The sequence below is a fragment of the Dipodomys merriami genome, unplaced genomic scaffold, assembly GCF_024711535.1.
Source record: "Dipodomys merriami isolate MVZ:Mamm:240054 unplaced genomic scaffold, mDipMer1.0.p SCAF_3, whole genome shotgun sequence".
NCBI classification, from domain to species: domain Eukaryota; kingdom Metazoa; phylum Chordata; class Mammalia; order Rodentia; family Heteromyidae; genus Dipodomys; species Dipodomys merriami.
In genome coordinates, this window is record NW_027204492.1 from 28,225,193 (window position 1) to 28,246,228 (window position 21,036).

A 21,036-nucleotide genomic window follows, 5' to 3' on the forward strand; every position below is an offset into this window, starting at 1 on the left:
ACACACACACACACACACACACACACACACACACACACACACACACACACACACACACACACACACACACACACACACACACACACACACACACACACACACACAAAACAAAAATACAGAAAAGCCTGGTAAGTGCAATGTTTTGAATAACGGTTTATTTAAAAGCACATGCCTTGACATCCCACTAAACAAACTTCTTTTCTTGGCTTCTTTCCTTCTATCTGTGGTGCTATCAGCCAGAGCTCCCAGACTTAGACCTTGTAGCCAGCTTTGGTTTCTTATTCACTCGGCCTGGTTACTCAGTGGATCTCAGACCTCAGTTAGGACAACCTCAAATCTGTTCCTTTCTTGTCTGCAGTGCTAGGCATGCAACCCAAGGCCTCACTTGTGCTAAGGCTTAGCATTGGTGCTTAGTAGCTAAGCATATGGTCTACTGCTGAGATTCCTCCCCTCTTTCCTTCCCTCTCTTCGTTTTCTTCTCCTCCTTCCTTGTCTTTTTCTTTTTCTCCTTCCTCCTCCCCCTCTTCTTCCTCCTTCTTCTTCTCTTCCCTCGTTCTTCCTTTCTTCTTGTCTTGCTTTGTTGCCTAGGCTGGCTTAAATTTGAGATCCTCCTGCTTCCACCTCCCAAGTGCTGGGATTGCAGGAATGAATGTACTACCATGACATCAGGTCAGTTACAGCAGTTACCCTGCCAGTTCAGCATTATTGGAGCCATATCCTACTATGTCTCCTTGATATTAGTTTCTTGTTCTTCCTTCCCTACAGCTGGTGTGACGTTTCACCAACGCTACTTATATCATGGCCCTCCCTTCTCATTACTCAAGATTGTCTCAGCTCTACTGCTAAGGGAATAGAGCCCATCTCCTCCTTTTGTTTGCTGGAGTATAACAAGGGACACCTGGGAGGTGTTGTGCAAGTTTCTGATAATGAGAGAAATCTTTATGGCGAGGGACTGTCCACACTGTCCTCTATGGAGTCTTCCTTTCCTCTCCTTTTTTGCCACTTTAGATCAGAAGTTTTGGAGCACTTGAAATTTCATGGTGCTGAATTTAGAGACAGGAAGAGGCAGCCAGAGGCGATAAAATATGGCTCAGGAAACTTCCACTCTGAATCCCTCCCAATTTTCTGGGGCCTGCTACGTAGGAGGCGCCATGGAGAGAAGCATATTGGTTCTTAAGTTCCTTCTCCCAAGAACCAAACAGTGAAAAACTTTCATTTTAACTGTTTGCTTTACTAAAAAAGAAGGGGAAAAGGGGGAAGGAGAAGCAGCAAAGGGGTTGAAATAGAGAACAAAGCCCCAGTGATGGAAGCCCTTTGGGGGGGGGGCTGGGTGGAGGGTAGTTGGAGGAGACCACAGGCTCCGCCAACCTGATTGAATGATGGCATATGGCCGTCTGTCAAGTGTGCTCCACTGGGAGTGTGTGGGGGTGATACATGTGAGGGTAATGAACCTGCCAGATGGTAGTTACCGCCACTAGCTCTTGGAGGATCCAAGAGGATCCACTCACTAGCAGGGAGGTGCTGTCTGGAGCCAAACATTTTGGCAAAGTTAGGTACTAAGAGGCTCTTATATTGTCTCATCTCATTCCAATTTGTTTATTTATTTATTTATTCTGTCATGGGGCTTGAACTCCAAGCCTGGGCGCTGTCCCTGAGCTCAAAGGGGTAGAGTACTCACTTTGAGCCACAGCACCACTTCTGGTTTTCTGGTGGTTCGTTGGAGATAAGAGTCTCAGACTTTTCCTGCCCAGCCTGGCTTTGAATTGCGATCTTCAGACCTCAGCCTCCTGAGTGTGTAGCTGGGATTATAGGAGTGAGCCACGGGTGCCTGGCACTCCATTCCTTTTAATGTGAAAATGCCCTTCGATGGACCTAGCTTATTTTTTTTTTGTCGGTCGTGGGGCTTGAACTCTGGGCCTGGGTGCTGTCCCTCAGTTCTTCAGCTCAAGGCGAGCGCTCTACCACTTGAGCTACAGTGCCACTTCCCGACGGACCTAGCTTAACATCAGGTCTAGTCCAGGTAAGATGGTGCAGGCCTCCTGGTACTACCCATCCCTTTGGGGTTACTCCTGGCATCTTTCTCCGTATGGAAAGCTTTGGTGCAGCCCCACCCAACAGAAAGGCTTCTTCCAAAACCCATAATTCCTCTCTAGCTCTGCTGTCTCACAGTTTCCTTTCCTGTTCCTTCTGCCTTCCCCTTCTCCACTCTGACCGTTGGCAGTCGACATGTTTCTTGAGTACTTGTAGGCCATATGTGTCCTTTCCTCCTGGCTCCTTGGAAACCTGCCCTGGTTTGAACTTCTCGTTGGTTTTGTAAAACCATTAGCCACACCATGCTTTAGGCCTGCAAAGCTTTGGGCCTTGCAGGCAAAGCAAAGTCCCTAGCCTTTCCAGGGTTGGGAGTGGTGTGGCCGATCCTTGTGGAATCAAGGGAATGGGGAAACTTGGAGACAGTAGGAGGGAGCCACACATATTCTGTGGCATTCTGGGGTTAGTCTGCGTCCAAGGACAACCTCCCAGTGCAGTGGAAAGGAGAGCTACTGTTAACTGAATGGTTTCTCCATGCTAGACACTCTACTGTATGCTCCAGGAGCATTAACCTATAGAATCTGCTCACCAAATACTAGTTCCTGCTTGGCACTTGTAGCTCACATCTGTAATCCTAGCTACTCAGGAGCTGAGATCTGAGGATCACAGTTCAAAGGCAACCCAGGCAAGAAAGGCTGTGACACTCATCTCCAGTTAAGCATGAAAAAGCTAAAAGAAGTGGCTCTGTGGCTCAAGTAGTAGAGTACTAACCTTGAGCAAAAAAAGCTCAGGGACAGTGCCCAGGCCCTGAGTTCAAGCCTCAAAGCCCTGGAAAACACACACACACGGAGAAACTTATTGAGTAACTTGTCACAGGTCACAAGCTAGATGATGGCAAACCTGCCTGATTTCAAAGCCGTGTGTGTGTGCGTGCGTGCGTGCATGCACATCAGCCCTGGGGCTTGAACTATGGGCCTGGGTTCTATCTCTGAGCTTCTTTTGCTCAAGGCTTGCTCTCTAGCTCTACCATTCTTGAGCCACAGCTCTATTGGCTTTTTTTGTTTTTTTGGTGTTGTAGTTAGTTACAGGGTTTGAAGTCAGGGCCTGGGCACTGTTCTTAAGCTCTTTTGCTCAAGGCTAGTGTTCTACTACTTGAGCCACAGCCCCTACAGCCCCACTTCTGGTTTTTGACTGGTTAATTGGAGATAAAAGTCTCTCAGGGATTTTTCTGCCTTGGTTGGCTTCAGACCTTCATTCTCAGATCTCAGCCTCCTGAGTAGCTAGGATTACAGGTGTGAGCCACCGGCGCCCGGCTAAGCCTGTATTCTTTTTTTTTTTTGTCGGTCGTGGGGCTTGAACTCTGGGCCTGGGCGCTGTCCCTCAGCTCTTCAGCTCAAGGCGAGCGCTCTACCACTTGAGCTACAGCGCCACTTCCGGTTTTCTGGTGGTTTATTGGAGATAGGAGTCTCACGGTCTCTCCTGCCCGGGCTGGCTTTGAACCATGATCCTCAGATCTCAGCCTCCTGAGTAGCTAGGATTACAGGCGTGAGCCACCAGCGCCCGGCTTAAGCCTGTATTCTTAATGTGTACCCTGACACTTTTATAGATAGATCCTCAAAGTGTACATCCTAGAGGATTCACTTTATTTTTAAGGTCATTGGAAAGTTTGCTGAACACTTATACATAAACCACGCCTATTATGTGAAGTAGCTGATTTGACTTTCTCCCTCACCTCTAAGATTAGCCATATAATTTTTTTTTTGGGGTCAGTCATGGTGCTTGAACTTGGGGACTTGGCGCCGTCCTTGAGCTCTTCAGCTCAAGGCGAGCGCTCTACCACTTGAGCCACAGCGCCACCTCTGGTTTTCTGGTGGTTAATTGGAGATAAGGGTCTCACGGATCTTCTTGCCTAGGCTGGCTTTGAACTGTGGTCCTCAGAGTTCAGTCTCCTGAGTAGCTAAGATTATAGGTGTGAGCCACCAGCGCCTGGCTTTAGCCATATCATTTTGTAGGATGGACATAGGATGAAACTGAATCTCAGAGACATTACCCACTTCATAAGCGATGCAGTCAGAATTGCACCCAAGTCTGGGTTCCACCAGTACCAGTATTCTCTTTTCTTTTCTTTCTTTCTTTCTTTTTTTTTTTTTTTTTGGGTCCGATTGTGGGGCCTGAACTCTGGGCCTGGGCACTGTCCCTCAGTTCTTCAGCTCAAGGCGAGCACTCTACCACTTGAGCCACAGCGCCACTTCCGGCTTCTTTCTTTTTGCTTATGTGGTGCTGAGGAATTGAACCCAGGGCCTCAGGCATGCAAGGCAAGCGCTCTACCACTGAGCCACCTTCCCAGCTCCCAGTGTTCTCTTTTCTGACTTTCTCCTCCTTCCCCATTGAGCCTCTTTTGTGGTTTCTGGAACTTCATTAATGTTTGTTACTGAGCTTACAGGATGCCGGCACCCAAGCGTCCATGACTTCCAAGTTGATGGATGACCATTTCTTTGAAGTCAGGGAGTGGCTGAGTGAAGAGGGGGGTGGGGCGGGGGGGGCGGTTACTTCCTTCTATGTGCATGGAGAATCGAGACCTAGATTGCTTCTAAGCACATTTTTTATGTTCTCCCCTCTCCTCTCTTAAATCAGGGTGAAGGTTGCCGAACTGTCCCCCTGGCTGGACATGTGGGGTTTGACAGCTTGCCTGACCAGCTGGTGAATAAGTCAGTCAGCCAGGGCTTCTGCTTCAACATCCTGTGCGTGGGTGAGTTATTTCCATAGCAGGAAATTCTATTGCAGAATATGGACCCTTAATGGTGGCTGGATGTGGCTTTGCAGGTAATTAGGTTCAATAATGTGTCATTCTGATCTAGTTGCAAGAACTTCCCCCTCTCCCCCTTCTCCTCTTAGCTCTCTGCTCGCTTTTAAAGCAGCCAGCCATAATTACATTTTTTTTTTTTCCTGGCTAGACTAGAGTCTGGGCCTATACCTTGGGGGAAACAGGGCTGTGTAAAACCCAGTGGAAACTCTTTGAACAGGGGGCTGGGCTGCTCACGGACTGCTGTCAGGTTCATCCTGATTGAAGAAGACATGAACCAGGTCACAATTGAGAGGTTATGATGGCCGAGGAAAGAAAAATGGCTGCTCACCAGCTCTGAGAAGGGTGTTGGGCATGTTGCTTCCATTTGTAGCTCCTTTAGCCTTGGTACAAGTGAGATCACCCATGGGGTGTGCTGAGATCTTTAATTCCCCTTAACTTATCTCTGTCCTATACCTTTAATCTCATCTCATTTGTGGGAGCCATATCTTTTAGTTGTTATTGTTTTGCTTTTTTTTTTTTTATTTGTAGAGAGGTTCTCATTTGTTTTAGCTCAGGTCTTTGGATCTTCTTGCCTCAGCCTCTTGAATGCTGGAATTCTAGGTGTGTGCATCATACTCAGCTCAGAGCCACATCTCAGTCCCCTCTATATGTTCATAAAGAGAGTTCAGTGTTTGTGAAATGAATGGATGAGACAACTCCACAGGAACCACTCATTTAGTTCCTCACTCTCTCTTATTAGCTACTTAGGTCCTTAGTCTGCAAAGTGAGCAGAACAAGTAGCGTTTATATCCTTGTAGAACCCAGGAACACAGGACTTGGGAAAGACAAAGGATTTACCCCAGGCAAAAAAGAAAACATGGCAGAGCCATAACACAGACCCAGGCCTGGCCTTCCTGTTCCTCTTACTGCCTTTCCAGCTGCTGCCAACAATATCTTTGGAGAACACGATAGCACTTTGGAAAGCATCAAGTACCAATCATGCAACCACGAGGAACAACAGTTCCTTGATATTCTTTAAGAATGTCTCCTTAGACCTTAGAAACCCCAAATTTGCAAACACAATCATATAATTTTCACCCCACAGTGCAGGAAAGCAAACCTGTGTATTTTCAGTGACTTGCTTCTGAACCTTAATGATTATATAAATACCATAATAAAGTCAGTTTTCATACTGGCTGGAACACTCAAACACTTTGGCTAATTGCTTTTGATTATTTTTGTAGAGATTGTATAAGTAACTCATTCATGGTGTAGCTCAGAACCAACCATTGCATTGAATATTGTACTCTTAAAAATTCTTTTTTGCCGGGCGCCAGTGGCTCACGCCTATAATCCTAGCTACTCAGAAGGCTGAGATCTGAGGATCACGGTTCAAAGCCAGCCCAGGCAGGAAAGACCATGAGACTCTTATCTCCAATAAACCACTCAGAAAACCAGAAGTGGTGCTGTTGCTCAAAAAAAAAAAATTCTTAAAAAAACAAATTCTTTTTTTTCTTAAGGTTTAAAAATTCTTTTTTTTCTCACTTAAGGTTATTTCCTTCCCTTCCTTCCTTCCTTCCTTCCTTCCTTCCTTCCTTCCTTCCTTCCTTCCTTCTTGAACTTAGGGCCTGGGCACTGTCCCTGAGCTTCTTTTGCTCAAGGTTAGCACTCTACCACTTGAGCCACAGTGCCACTTCTGGATTTTTCTGTTTATATGGTACTGAGGAATTGAACCCAGGGCCTCATGCATACTAGGCAAGTACTCTACCACTAAGCCACATTCCCAGCCTCAAGCTTATTATTTTCTTGGGCTTTTTTTTTTTCTTCTCCCTTCCTTCACTCTTTCCCAAGTTATTTTCTGAAAGAGAATCACTGCACACTCAAGGACAAGTAGAAAATAACAAAGTGACTTCTAAATATGGAGGGCAGACAAGTCAAGCTAGGCTCACTCACTAGCGATATGACTCTTTTCCATGTCTCAGATTCAGAACCTATGACATGAAAATATATGTTTCACACACTTACACATTTAGGGGCTTTAGAGTCCAGATCAAGCCTACCAACCTTTTGAATTCTGAAAGTCTAATTCATAGTAACAATTAGGAGTTATGTGTAGGTGCTATTAGGATTGAGGAAACAAAACAAATCGAAGACAGAATGATTGACATCAAGAACAAATGCCATCACATCCCATATTAGCACCACCACATCTCTATTTAACAAGATCTCCAATCTTTGGCTGGTGGCCACCTTCTTTCCCCTAATATTTGATTACTGAAATATTCCAGCACAAACATATCAGATTCCCTTGGCATTCCTCCCAGAGCTTCCTCCATATGACCTGTGCTGAAGTTTGAGATGAGAAACGACCAAAATTCACCCGAAGCAACATTTCAACCAAGTGCACAACTGGGTGGGCCTTGGAAAGCTTCAGGATCCAGACTCTGTGAAGCAGAATGGCTCTCGATGGCAGAAATATGTAGGGGGACATGACATGGAGATCACAGGCTCTTCTGGGGTCCAAAGGAAAAGGCAGCCAAGACTAAGACAAAGTGCCTGGAAAAATAGTAACTCCCCTCCCCCTTCCTACTTCCCACACATGCCTTATCCAACTACAGCTGCTTAAACCTGCACCTGCTGGGATGGAATAGCTCGGAGGGCCGGGGGGCCGGGAGGGGGGCCCAGGACAGGACAGGCCCTCCAAGAGGGGAGGAGGAAGAAGGAAACCCTCACATCCTTAAGCTCTCTGTCTCTGTCTCTGTCTCTGTCTCTGTCTCTCTGTCTCTGTCTCTCTCTGTCTCTCTGTCTCTCTGTCTCTCTGTCTCTCTCTCTCTCCCCATATACATATTTGTCAAGTTCTAGGAAATGGCTGCCCCAGTAACTCCTTTTAGACCTGTGTGTGGAGCTATTGGGTAGTCAGTCCCACCTGGATGGGGTTAATCTTTTTATTTTTATTTTAATTTTTAATTGCTATTATGAAGGTACAGATGGGTTATATACATCAGGTAATGAGGCCATTTCTCCAGTGAATGGGGTTTAATATTATGCTCATGTACCCTCCTTTTGTTGAGCCAAGGTCACAGCAGCATAGAGTGGCTGAGACTGCAGTCTCAGCCTAGCCACAGTGCTGGGTTGTCACTGACTTGGCAAAGAGGCAGTAGCTTGGCTGGCGAAGGTGATCTTTCCTCTTAGAGGACTTTGAGAGCAGGTGTTCAAGCCTATTGCCTGTGCGTAACTGTCAGGTGAACTTCGTTAATGACTGTTATAAAACCCTTCTGTTTGGACATAAAATGTATTCCCTCGAAGTATTTTTAACATAAAATTGTGACAATGCTAGTTTGCATTATTAACTGAGAGCTTTGATCTCTTTTCTACATTATTTCTCTTGATACCCATGTCCAGCAGAGTATCTGATCTACAGATGTGTGTGTGTGTGTGTGTGTGCGTGCGCGTGCGCGTGCGTATGTGTGTGTGTGCACGCCTGATGGTTGAAATTGAGAGGGACAACTTTTATGAATCTAGAGCCTGATTTATACTAAGAGTACCCGTAAGTGGTTCCCATAATTATTACTTTGAGCTGTGCACATTGGTGTGAACATATTGTAACTCAGGTCCAATAGACTCTCTGAGGCTGCTGATAATTAGAGTGGATTGAGATTCCTCTTCCTCCATCAGAAATCATTTCGGAGGGGCTGAGAAGGTGGCTCAGAGGTAGAGTGCTTGCCTTGCATGCATGAAGCCCTGGGTTCGATTCCTCAGCACCGCATAAGCAGCAAAAGGAAGAAGTGGCGCTGTGGCTCAAGTGGCAGAGCACTAGCCTTGAGCTGAAGAGCTGAGGGACAGCGCCCAGGCCCAGAGTTCAGACCCTATGACTGACCCCCCCCCCCCCAGGCACTGTTGGCTCATGCCTTTAATCTTAGCTACTCTGGAGGCTGAAATCTGAGGATCAAAGTTTGAAGCCAGCCTGAGCAAAAAAGGCCTGCTGTGAGATTTTACCTCCAATAAAGCACCAAAAGCCAGAAGTGGACGCTATGGCTCAAAGTAGTAGAGCACTAGCCTTGAGCACTAATTGTCAGGACAGTGCCAAGGCCTTGAGTTCAAGTCCCTGGATAGGCACTAAAAAAATTCTATCTTAAGCCAGGTGTTGGTGCCTCATGCCTATAATCCTAGCTACTCAGGAGGCTGAGATCTGAGGATCAGGGTTCAAAGCTAGTATGGGCAGAGAAGTCCGCAGGAGACTCATCTCTAACCACTCAAAAACTGTAAGTGGTGCTGTGGCTCAAATGGTGGAGAGCTAGCCTTGAGCACAAAGAGGCTCAGGGACAGCGCCCAGGCCCTGAGTTCAAGCCCTACAACTGACCAAAAAAATACTATTGGAGCTGGGAATGTGGCTTAGTGGTAGAGTGCTTGCCTAGCTAGCATGCATGAAGCCCTGAGTTCGATTCCTCAGTACCACATAAACAGAAAAAGCCAGAAGGGGAGCTGTGGCTCAAGTGGAAGAGTCCTAGCCTTGGGCAAAAGAAGCTTGGGATAGAACTGGCACAAAAAGGTCCTATCTTATTCTTTAGCTTCAGAAAATTGTGAAGATCCCATGATTGTATTTGTTTGTTGTTTTTTGTCGCTTGTGGGGCCTGAACTCTGGGGCTGGGCACTGTCTCTGAGCTCTTCAGCTCAAGGCTAGTGCTCTACCACTTGAGCCACAGTGCTTTTTCTGCTTATGTGGTGCTGAGATCCCATGATTGTAGATGTGATTATAGGAGACCTCAAAGGAGCTGCCAGACCCCACAGTACATGTGTTCTGGGACCCATTGCTTTTATACCTCTGGAGACAATTCATCCACATGTGGCAGCAATAGGAAGGGCTAGGAGAGGAGCACAAAGGGTTATAATGATAATATTTACTTTGAAGCTGCTCAGGATTCCAGACTCAACTGTGCTCTATTGAACTTGGAAAACACACAAGAGAAGCAGGATTGAGGCATTCTACCAGAGCAAGGAAAGGGCAGCTAGCATTCTCTCAAGGTCACTGGCCAATTATTCTCATACCTTTGTGTCTGGGAAATGCAGCTGCTCACCTAAGACAGGCTGCTAGCATCAGCCAGCATCTAATGAGGAATCACAGGACAAAACTTGCCAAGGAGCCGGGTGCCAGTGGCTCACACCTGTAATTTTAGCTACTCAGGAGGCTGAGATCTGAGGATCATGGTTCAAAGCCAGCCCAGGCAGGAAAGTCTATGAGACTCTTGGCGCTGTGGCTTAAGTGGTAGAGCACTTGCCTTGAGCTGAAGAGCTCAGGGACAGTGCCTAGGCCCAGAGTTAAAACCCTACGACCAGGGGGAAAACCAAACAAACAAACAAAAAACCTTGCCGTGGTTTGTATTATTATCCATTCGTTTCTATAATGTCATTCTTCCCACTATAGCTGATTTGAAGCTACCCATGTAACACTGATGCATGCAGATTCCGAAAGAGAGGCAGGAAGCTGGACAATGCTGGCTGGAGTATGTCAGCGTTTGCCAGCCTTCTGCCAGTTCAGGAAGGAGAAAGGGCAAGGTCACAGGACCAGTTAGGAACCTGTCCCCAACCATAGGCTACCTAGATCTACCGGAGTTCCAGTGGAGTTCCTATTGAACTCAGAGCTATTCCTCTTGTTTACCCCAACATTCAAAGCTGAAAGGACTGGGTTCTAGCAGAGTGTTGTAAAGCATTTGCCTAGTAAGCCATGGGTTCAACTCCCAGCACCGCCAATAAGAGAAAAATAACAAAGGCGAAGGAGACTTGAGTTCCATCTCAACTGTGATACTGGCTCTGTTTTTGGTTGGTCATGGGGCTTGAACTCTGGGCTTGGGTGCTGCCCCTGAGCCTCTTTGTGCTCAAGGCTAGTGCTCTATCACTTTGAGCCACAGCTCCACTTCCGGTTTTCTTGTGGATAATTGGAGATAAGAGTTTTACAGCCTTTCCTGCCCAAGCTGGTTTTGAACAGCAATTCTCAGATCTCAGCCTCCTGAGTGGCTAGGATTATAGGCGTGAGTTACTAGTGCCCGGTTGGGATAGTGGCTCTTGTTCATCTATATGTCTTCAGCCTCTGGTTTCTATTAGAGGTTAGGGAACTACTTGGCAAACTGAACAAATCTATCATATTTAACCACATCCATTCCAGCATTACCATTGATGGAAATGCTGCTGGCTCTGCCACTTACCTGTTTGGGACACTAGCTTGTTACACATTCTCCACATTGTAAAGATTAGGAAAAGTAGGAGTAGGAGAGGCTGAGCAACAGAAGGAATTCACACTGCTAATGAGGGGCTTAGTAAGCTAACTGTAAATGGAGGACACACTGTGGTATCTTGGCGCTGGTTGGGGTGGAGTTCAATGGTGGAGATTTCTCATGGAACATGCATTTAGGCCCTAGGCTCCACCCCTACAAGCTTAAAAGGTCAAATTGTAGTATTTTCCTAATAGTCTTGTTATGAGGACTAAATAGAAAAAAATACATGTGGCTGAAGTTTATTTAGCTCAGTGGTCAAGTACTTGCCTCATAGGTGTGAGGTGCTAGATTTCATACTGAGCACTGCAAAGAAAGAAAGAAACAGAGAGAGAGAGAGAAAGGAAGGAAGGAAGGAAGGAAGGAAGGAAGGAAGGAAGAAAGAAGAGAGAAATTACATATATATTTACAGCAATACTAGGCACAGAGTCAGTGTACTATAAATAGTTGCCATAGTTTCACTTCAACGTTCTTTTTTTTGTGGTTGTGGGGCTTGAACTCAGGGCCTGGGCACTGTCCCTGAGCTTCTTTCTTTCTTTCTTTCTTTTTTCTTTTTGGGTCCAGTCAGGGGGCCTGAACTCTGGGCCTGGGCGCTGTCCCTCAGCTCTTCAGCTCAAGGCTAGCGCTCTACCACTTGAGCCACAGCGCCACTTCCGGCTTTTTTTTCTTTTTGCTTATGTGGTGCTGAGGAATCGAACCCAGGGCCTCAGGCATGCAAGGCAAGCGCTCTACCACTGAGCCATCTTCCCAGCCCCCCTGAGCTTCTTTCTTATGCTTAAGGTTAGCACTCTACCATTTGAGCCACAGTGCCACTTCTGGCTTTTTCTTTTCTTTCTTTTTTGTTTTTTTTGCTGGCCCTGGGGCTTGAACTCAGGGCCTGGGCACTGTCCTTGAGCCTCTCCATGCTCAAAGCTAACGCTCTATTACTTGAATCACAGCTCCACTTCCAGTTTTTTCTGTTTATGTGATACTGAAGAATTGAACCTAGGACTTCATGCATGCTAGGCAAGCACTCTACCACTAAGCCACATTCCCAGCCCATCAACCTTCTCTTTCTGTGGGAAAATAGACTGGGACTCAAAGATGGTCCAGGGTTGTGACTCAGGCTGTCCCGTGGTGACCAGGCTAGGATTCTTCATTTCATGACTTGCAAGATCTTAATTGCACAAGGTACCAGGATAAAAACAGCAGCTGAGGAAAAGGAATAAATCTTTTCCTCCCACTTGCTGGCCCAGGGACTTGAACTCTGAGCCTGAGCACTGATTTTGTGCTTCTTTTGCTCAAGGCTAGCACTCTAGCACTTGAGCCACAGCACCACTTCTGGCTTTTTCTGAGTAGTTTATTTGAGATAAGAGTCTCAAGGACTTTCTTACCTGGGCTGTCCTCCAACCCAGATCCTCAGACCTCAGCTCCTGAGTAGGTAAGATTATAGGCATGAGCTACCAGCACCCGAGGAAGACAGCTGAATTTGTATAAGTTTGTGTATTTGTATGTATATATATGTGCCAGTACTGGGGCTTGAGCTCAGACCTTTATGTTGTCACTTGGCTTTCTTGATTGTAGCTAGCACTCCACCACTTGAGTCATTTTGCTGGTTAATTGGTGATAGAATCTTGAGGACTTTTCTTCCCAGGCTGGCTTTAAACCCAGGCTGGCTTCTTCCAGGTCTCAGCCTCCTGAGTAAGTAGGACTATATACATGAGCCACTGATATATGGCTTAACTTTTACTATAGTGGTTTTTGTGTGTGTGTGTGTGTGTGTGTGTGTGTGTGTGTGTGTGTGTGTGTGTGTGTGTGTGTGTGTGTGTGTGTGTGTGTGTTATTGTAAAAATGCAGTACAGAAGGGTTACAGTTACATGAGCAAGGTAATGAGTACATTTCCTATTGAGCATTGTTGCTTCCTCCTTTGTTTTTCCCCTACCATTCCTTCTCTCCCCACCTCCACAACTACCCTCTCCCCGCCCCCCATAGTGGATTTTTGTTTGTTTGTTTGATTTTCTGTGGTGCTAAGGTTTGAGCTCACAGCCTGGCCTTGTCTTGTTAGGCAATTTCCAGTCATGCCCTCAAAACTTTTCTTTTTCCTTTCTGCTTTAGCTGTTTTTCAAATGAGATCTCAAGCTTTTTGCCTGTGCTGGCCTCAAATTTCTATCCTCCTACCTATGTGTAGGTGAGATCTACACGTGTGAAACACCGCACCTGGCTTCTTCTTTGCAATGGGGTCTCAGTAACCATTTCCCTGGGCTGGCCTCCAACTCCAATCTTCCTATCTCTGTCTTCTAAAACCTGAGATTCCACCTGGGTGCTTGCTGTGTGCCACACTGATTTTTCACCCAGGCTGGTGAAATCGACATCACACTGTCTCAAGGAGTATAGATCCTGGGGCTTGAACTCAGGTCTTGCCTGCTGTCCCTGAGCTTTTATGCTCAAGGCTAGTGCTCTGCCACTTGAACCACAGCTCCACTTATGGCTTTTTGGTGGTTAATTGGAGATAAAAGTCTCACAGCCTTTGTTGCTGGCTTCAACCTGTGATCCTCAGACCTCAGCCTCCTAAGTAGCTCGGATTACAGACATGAGCCACTACTGTCTGGCTCTAGAAAAAGTATATATTATATGCTTTCCATTTAAATATAGTTTCCCAAATAACTATCTACCTTAACTAAAGTGAGAGGAAATCCTCTTGGATGTTAGTATGCATGAGTTTTAAGAAACTCTAGTGTCTCCATGCTCTGGGAAGGCTAGGGAGAAGGAGAAGAGAGGGAAATTGACTCCTTGGGATTCCTCAAATTTCCTACTGGAGTCTAATTGCCAAGTTGCTACCTTCTTGCTGACAGGATCCCATTTAGGCCATGTACCTCCCTCCCCCAATCCAGTATCAGCCCAGGGCAGCTGTTAGAAGGGACTGTATCTCAGGTTCAAGCTGGGTTTGTGGCTGCCATTGAGAGAGATTCCCGCCCCCCCCCCCCCTTCCGCCCCAGCTTGACACTGCTGGGAACATGAGCACTCAAGAACCATAGGGAGAACAGCCTTGATTTTCTGCTCTTTCTGAGATATTGCATTTATTGCCATTCTTAAGCACCAGGAGTTTCTTTTTTTGCAGACCTTCATTAGCTGACATCTCATTTCCAAAACCCTTCTGTGCTGGCTTGCATCTGGGCAGTCATTTTACTGCTCTTCAGTCCTGATGCTTACCCTGCCTTCCCAGCCCTCATTTCTCCAGCTGTGCAAACAGGGTGGATCCCTTGCTCTGCAGTGCTACTCTTTTGTTGTTGTTGTTGGTCATGTGGGGATTGAACTCAGGGCTTGGGCACTGGCCCTGAGCTCTTGCTCAAGGGCCAGTGCTCTACCACTTTGAGCCACAGCACCACTTCCAGTTTTCTGGTGGTTAAATGGAGATGAGTCTCATGGACTTTCTTGCCTGGGCTGGCTTTGAACTGTGATCCTTACATCTCAGCCTCCTGAATAGCTAGGATTACAGATGTGAGCCAGCAGTGTCTGGCCTTGCAGTGCTACTCTTAAGCACCAAAGATTCTCTCCCAGAATTCTTAGGATGGGGAGCCAATGAGACTATGTTGGGTGCTGGGGAGTAAGCCCACCTTTCTCTAGGAGCTGCTAGACTTTGAGTTAGGAGCTTATGCCAGGAAAGGGGTGAGGGTGGAGATGCACATGGAAAATCCATTAGGCACTTACTAAGACTGGCTAGAATATACCTTGAAACAGTGCTGTAACCACCCTGTGTACTTCAAAAGTGCTGGCCCCATTTGCAGTTAAACTTTACCCCTACTTTAGGAGGTGTGTATTATGTGCGTGTATGTTTTAGGTGTGTGTGTGTTTCAGGGGTGTGTGTGTGTGTGTGTGTGTGTGTGTGTGTGTGTGTGTGATAGATCCCACTGCTTTGCCCAAGTCTGTTACCTTTCATGGCAAGATCCCAACTCATCCTATTTTTCTTGGGACCCAAATGCTTCCTGCTCCATTCATTAGAGGTGGACGAAAGAGGCCTCTTTTCAGTCTTTGCTGCTAATGGATCTAGCAGACCCTGGCTAGAAACCTGATCTATTTGAGGACCCATTTCCACACACCCTGGCCATCCACCATGTTACCCAGACTTGGAGCTGAAACTGAATGGTCTCCTTGTCTCCCCTGCCCCTTCCCTCTCCCCTTCTTACTCTTTCTCCTTTCCTCATACAAAATGCTCTCATCATAGACAGATATTTTTGAAAGCACCTCCTCCCTTCATAGCTCATTATTCAGGATAAAAGAAGCTTGGAACATGTGAAGCTAGACACACCCAAAGGGTGGAGAGAGATGAAGCCTTTTCGGGATTTCTAAATGTGCAGCTTTAGCTCAAGCCCTGCACTGCCTTGCAAATGTGTACTGTTGGTCCCAAAGGGGAGATTTCCAGGTTAAGAGCTTCCCAGGGCAAGCTGTGAAGAAAAGACAAAGCTCTAAAGTCTTCAACACACACACACACACACACACACACACACACACACACACACACACACACACACACACACACACACACACACACACACACACACACACACACACACACACACACACACACACACACACACACACAGCTCACACACCAAGCTGTGAAGAAAAGACAAAGCTCTAAAGTCTTCAACACACACACACACACACACACACACACACACACACAGCTCACACACATCCCCTGGTTGGGGAGGGGTGGGAAGAAGGATAGTGTAGGAAAATCAATCATAGGTATGCAAAGGGCAGTGAGAGTCGTTCACTACTGACATTTAGAGCTGGGTACGGTAAGAGGCCAAATACCTTCTGGATCCTTGGATATTCTAAGTGGTTTTAGAGCCTAGCCCAGCTTGTGGTTTCCTATCAGATTCCTGCCTAACTCTCTTGTCACCAACTTCCCTCCAAATTGAGCCTTATGATGTCTCATTCCCAAAGTGGCTTCAGGCAGTGCCTTGATAGGCCCTGGAGTTCCCAAAAATAACCTTCCCAAACCTTTGTCAGTCAGCCCCAGCCCTTCCCCCATTCATCTCCCTCTCATGAAATTCCAGACTTTTTAAATTCCAGTGCTTTAATTTATTAATGTCCCAAAGCCTATTAGTTAAACAAACAAATGACTGGTTTGTTTGAAATTTAAGGAGAACAGTAATTTGTGCTGTTCCTCCTCCCCCCATTAGCTAAAAATAGTACCACTAGAAAGCTCAAGCAGGCCTGAGGGAAGCCTAGAGCAGACTCAGTCTTCCTACTGGAGACACATTTGGACATATACAGAGTGCCTGGGGAGAGTGAGAAGGGGTAGGAAGGAGGGGGCTTTCCTTCCTTCCTTCCTTCCTTCCTTCCTTCCTTCCTTCCTTCCTTCCTTCCTTCCTTCCTTCCTTCCTTCCTTTCCCCAGTCCTGGGGCTGGAACTCAGGTCCTGGTCACTATCCTTGAGTTCTTTTTGTTCAAGGCTAGCACTGTACCACTTTGAGCCACAGCACTACTTCTGTTTTCTGGTGGTTAATTAGAGATAAGAGTCTCACAGACTATCCTGCCCATGCTGATTCTGAATCATGATCCTCAGATCTCAACCTCCTAAGTAGCTAGGATTACATGTATGAGCCACCAGTGCCCTGCTCTCTTTAATTTTCTTATTACCAAACTATACATGTTCTACTTGGAAAACACAGGAAAGTAGAAAGAAATACAAAGCACACATAATCCCATCACTCAGGCAAGCATGGGTAAAAGTGTATTGTGTTTCTTTACAGTCTTGCTGGCCATAACTATACCTCTCCATTACTGCCTAAATATAAATTACTATTATTATTATATTAGTATTTTTGCCAGTCCTGGGCTTGAACTTAAGGCCTGGGCACTATCTCTGACCTTCTTTTGCTCAAGGCTAGCACTCTACCGCGTAAGCCACAGTGCCAGTTCTGGCTTTTTCTGTGTATGTGGTACTGAGGAATGGAACCCAGGGAGAGAGAGTCTTACAGTCTTTCCTGCCTCAGCTGACTGTGAACCGTGTTCCTCAGATCTCAGCCGCCTGAGTAGCTAGTATAAATATTTTTCTGGATATGTACTCTAGATAAAAATATGAAATGACAGAAACAATCTGAGGAGTAAAATGGAAATGACCTGAATTCCAGTTAGAGTGCGGTGACTGGTAGCTCCCGCATTCCCTTTGGTCATTTGCATGTAATTGAGACGATGTAGTCAGTGTTCTTCCCTCTGCTTTTCCTTAGGTGTCGTGTGTATATTTGCTTACATACACAACGTCACTTGAAACATGGCGTGTAATGGCCGCATAGTCACTGTGTGAATGGATCCCAACTTACCTTTTTGTTTTTCAGGAGAGACGGGTTTGGGCAAGTCCACCCTCATGGACACTCTGTTCAACACCAAGTTTGAGGGGGAGCCAGCCACTCACACACAGCCGGGTGTCCAGCTCAGATCCAATACCTATGACCTTCAAGAGAGCAATGTGGGGCTGAAGCTCACGATTGTTAGCACAGTGGGCTTTGGGGACCAGATCAACAAGGAAGACAGGTAAGGATGGCATTCGGGTGGGAGGTGGTGGCTGGGGTGGGGGGCGCAGTAGAGCATTGCCCAGAGGACCTCAGGATGTTATCATGGATGCTGGGATCCAGCCTGTCTCCCCACAATTACAGGTAGCAGGTCCCTCATAAGCAGCACAGACCAGTACCTTACTCACTGCTCTAACTCCATACACTTGGCCTAAAGAAGGCCATTTTTCCCAGTATATATGGGTGGGCCCCCAAGTGTACACTAAAGTGTGCATTCAGCACACTTGTAGGTTTCTGCCTTGTGCTGGGTGTCATGTTCTTGGAATCCAATAAGGTACATACACATAGTATCTGTCCTTGACGCATTCCTGGGCAAGATCAGTGCTAAGTAAATAAGCCAATAATTTCCATAGAGTGCTATGTGTTCCATAAAGGACAAGGTACAAAAAGGCAGGGGTGAAAAGTGTCACTTCTTTGCAGTTAGAGGAGGTCAGGGTCGACCGGCGCCGGTGGCTCACGCCTGTAATCCTAACTACTCAGGAGGCTGAGATCTGAGGATCGTAATTCAAAGCCAGCCCGGGCAGGAGAGACCGTGAGACTCCTATCTCCAGTAAACCACTAGAAAACCGGAAGTGGCGCTGTGGCTCAAATGGTAGAGCGCTCGCCTTGAGCTGAAGAGCTGAGGGACAGTGCCCAGGCCCAGAGTTCAAGCCCCACAACCGACCAAAAAAAAAAAAAAAAAAAGGAGGTCAGGGTCAAGGAAGCCTTCACAAAGCCCCCCATGACTCTGAAGGATGAATCACACTACCAGATAGACAATGGATAGAACAGAGGGCATTCTAGGAAGAGGTAATTGCCGGGACAAAGGCAAAATGATGAAGAGAGTTCTAACAGTGGGTGTTGGAGGCGTGGCTCAAGGGGTACAGCGCCAGCTAATGAGAAAAAAGCGTCAGAGTCTTGGTTTTTAATGAAAAAAAAAAGAAAGAATTTTGATGTATTCTAGGAAACTGCAACTGTTTGACTAGATAGCTAGAGTTACAGAGAAACTAAAGAAGCTTAAGCTTTGGGATCCTATAACCAAATTTTAGTCAGAAGGTAGAATTAGTTTACTTGGAAGGTTAAGAATAAGTGTAACTCCCTCTGAAATGTGGATCTGCCCCTGGGCTAGTAGTTGAAGTGATGAGAGGACAATAGAGGAGGTGAGTCTGCAGATAGAGTGGTACCAAATCCTAGAGGGATTTAGATGTACATTTATGTAGAGCTGTTGAAAGATTCAGTATGGCTGAAGTTGGCAGAACACCTGCCTAGCAAGTGCTAGACCTGAGTTCAAACTCCAGTACCTCAGAGGTGGTAGGGGGAAGGAGGTAGATGATGAAGACCGGCTGGCTTTGAAAACAATCCTTTCAGATAGTATGCAGATAAACTAGATAATCAAGAAGACCAACCAAACTAGTGGAGCAATAAGATTGAAGAAGTAAAATAATGCTAAGATAGGCAACAGGAGACTGATTTTCATAGATACTGAGTGGGTAATATCACGGGGCTTGGTTTTGTTTTTATTTTTCTTTTGTCTTTGTTTGTTGTTGTTGTTGTTGTTTATTTTTTATTTTTTTTTGTTTTGGTCAATGGTGAGGCTTGAACTCAGGGCCTAGGCACTGTCCCTGGGCTATTTTGCTTCAGGCTAGCGCTGTACCACTTTGAGCTAGCTTTTTGTGGCTAATTAGAGATAAGTCTCACAGCCTTTCCTGCCTGGTCTGGCTTCAAACCAATGATCCTCAGATCTCAACCTTCTGTGTATCTAGGCATATAGGTGGGAGCCTCTGACGCCTGGCTATTCTATTATTATTTTGTTTTTAAAAATTATTTTTATTTTATTTATTAACTGTACAAAGGAGTTTCACTGTGATATGTTTGCACATGTATTGTGTACTTTGATCATATTCATCCATCTTCTACTTTCATTTTTCTTTTCTTTTTTTTTCTTTTTTTTTTTTGTGCTGGTCCTGGGGCATGAAATCAGGGTTTGGGCACTGTCACTGAGCATCTATGCTCAAGGCTAGCTCTCTACCACTTGAGCCACAGCTCCACTTCTGCTTTTTGGTAATTAATTGGTAGTTAATTTTGGTAATTAATATAAAAGTCTCATGGACTTTACTGTCTGGGCTGGCTTTAAACTTAGATCCTCAGATCTCAGCCTTCTGAGTAACTAGGATTACAGGCATGAGCTGCCAGCACTTGGCTATTACTCTTTCTTATTCCCCTTTGTGTTCTCCCCTCATTAAACTTTTTTTTTTTTTAACAGATTTTGGGAATGGGTTTTTTTATGCATTTCTTTTTTTCTTTCTTTTTTGGGTCCGGTCGTGGGGCCTGAACTCTGGGCCTGGGCGCTGTCCCTCAGCTCTTCAGCTCAAGGCTAGTGCTCTACCACTTGAGCCACAGCGCCACTTCCAGCCTTTTTTCTTTTTGCTTATGTGGTGCTGAGGAATCGAACCCAGGGCCTCATGCATGCAAGGCAAGCGCTCTACCACCGAGCCACCTTCCCAGCCCCTTATGCATTTCTCATATGTATACAATATACTTCATATTCACCTCCAGCTTGTTTTTCTTCTATCTCCTGCCATTTTCTCCCCAAACAGTCCCCCTTTAATGTTCATATATATATATATATATATATATATATATATTTTTTTTTTTTTTTAATTTTTAATGTTTTGGTGCCAATCCCAGAGCTTGAACTCAGGGCCTGGGAAGTTCCTAAGCTTTTTTGTTTTTCAAGGCTAGCATTCTACCACTTGAGCCATAGCTCTACATTTGGCTTCTTGGTGGTTCATTGGAGATAAAAGTCTCACAGACGCTGGGAAGGTAGCTCAGTGGTAAAGCGCTTGCCTTGCATGTCTGAGGCCCTGGGTTCGATTCCTCAGCACCACATAAGCAGGAAAAAAAAGCCGGAAGTGGCGCTGTGGCTCAAGTGGTAGAGTGCTAGCCTTGAGCTGAAGAGCTGAAGGGACAGTGCCCAGGCCCAGAGTTCAGGCCCCACGACCGGATCCAAAAAAAGTCTCACAGACTTTCCTGCCCTGGCTGGCTTTGAATGGCAGCCCTTAGATCTCAATCTTTTGGATTACAGGCTTGAGCTGTTGGTGCCTGGCTATTTTATTTTTAAATTAGTATATATTAACCGTATAAAGGAGTTTCACCATAGTATTGGCATGCATCTGTATTATACTTGGATTAGATTAACCCTCTCTACTACTCTCTTTCCTTATGTCATCTTTATACATAAACATAATATGCTGGAAACTGGTGTCTCATACCTATAATCCTAGCTACTCAGGCTGCTGAGATCTGAGATCATGGTTCAATGCCGATCCGGGCAGGAAAGTCTGTGAGACTTTTTTTTTTTGCCAGTCCTGGGGCTTGAACACAGGGCCTGGGCACTGTCCCTGAGCTTCTTTTGCTCA

General features: G+C 45.9%; 1 protein-coding gene across 5 annotated transcripts in view; it reads left to right on the forward strand.

Annotated features, from left to right (window-relative positions):
- The window catches only part of Septin6 (septin 6), an 85,660-nt gene that overhangs the window by 14,757 nt on the left and 49,867 nt on the right, over positions 1 to 21,036 (forward strand). For all 5 annotated transcript variants that reach the window (XM_070039822.1, XM_070039826.1, XM_070039824.1 and 2 more), the window contains exons 2-3: positions 4,663 to 4,777; positions 17,405 to 17,600. In XM_070039822.1, the coding sequence (XP_069895923.1) occupies positions 4,663 to 4,777; positions 17,405 to 17,600 (311 nt within the window). The remainder of the gene's footprint in view (positions 1 to 4,662; positions 4,778 to 17,404; positions 17,601 to 21,036) is intronic.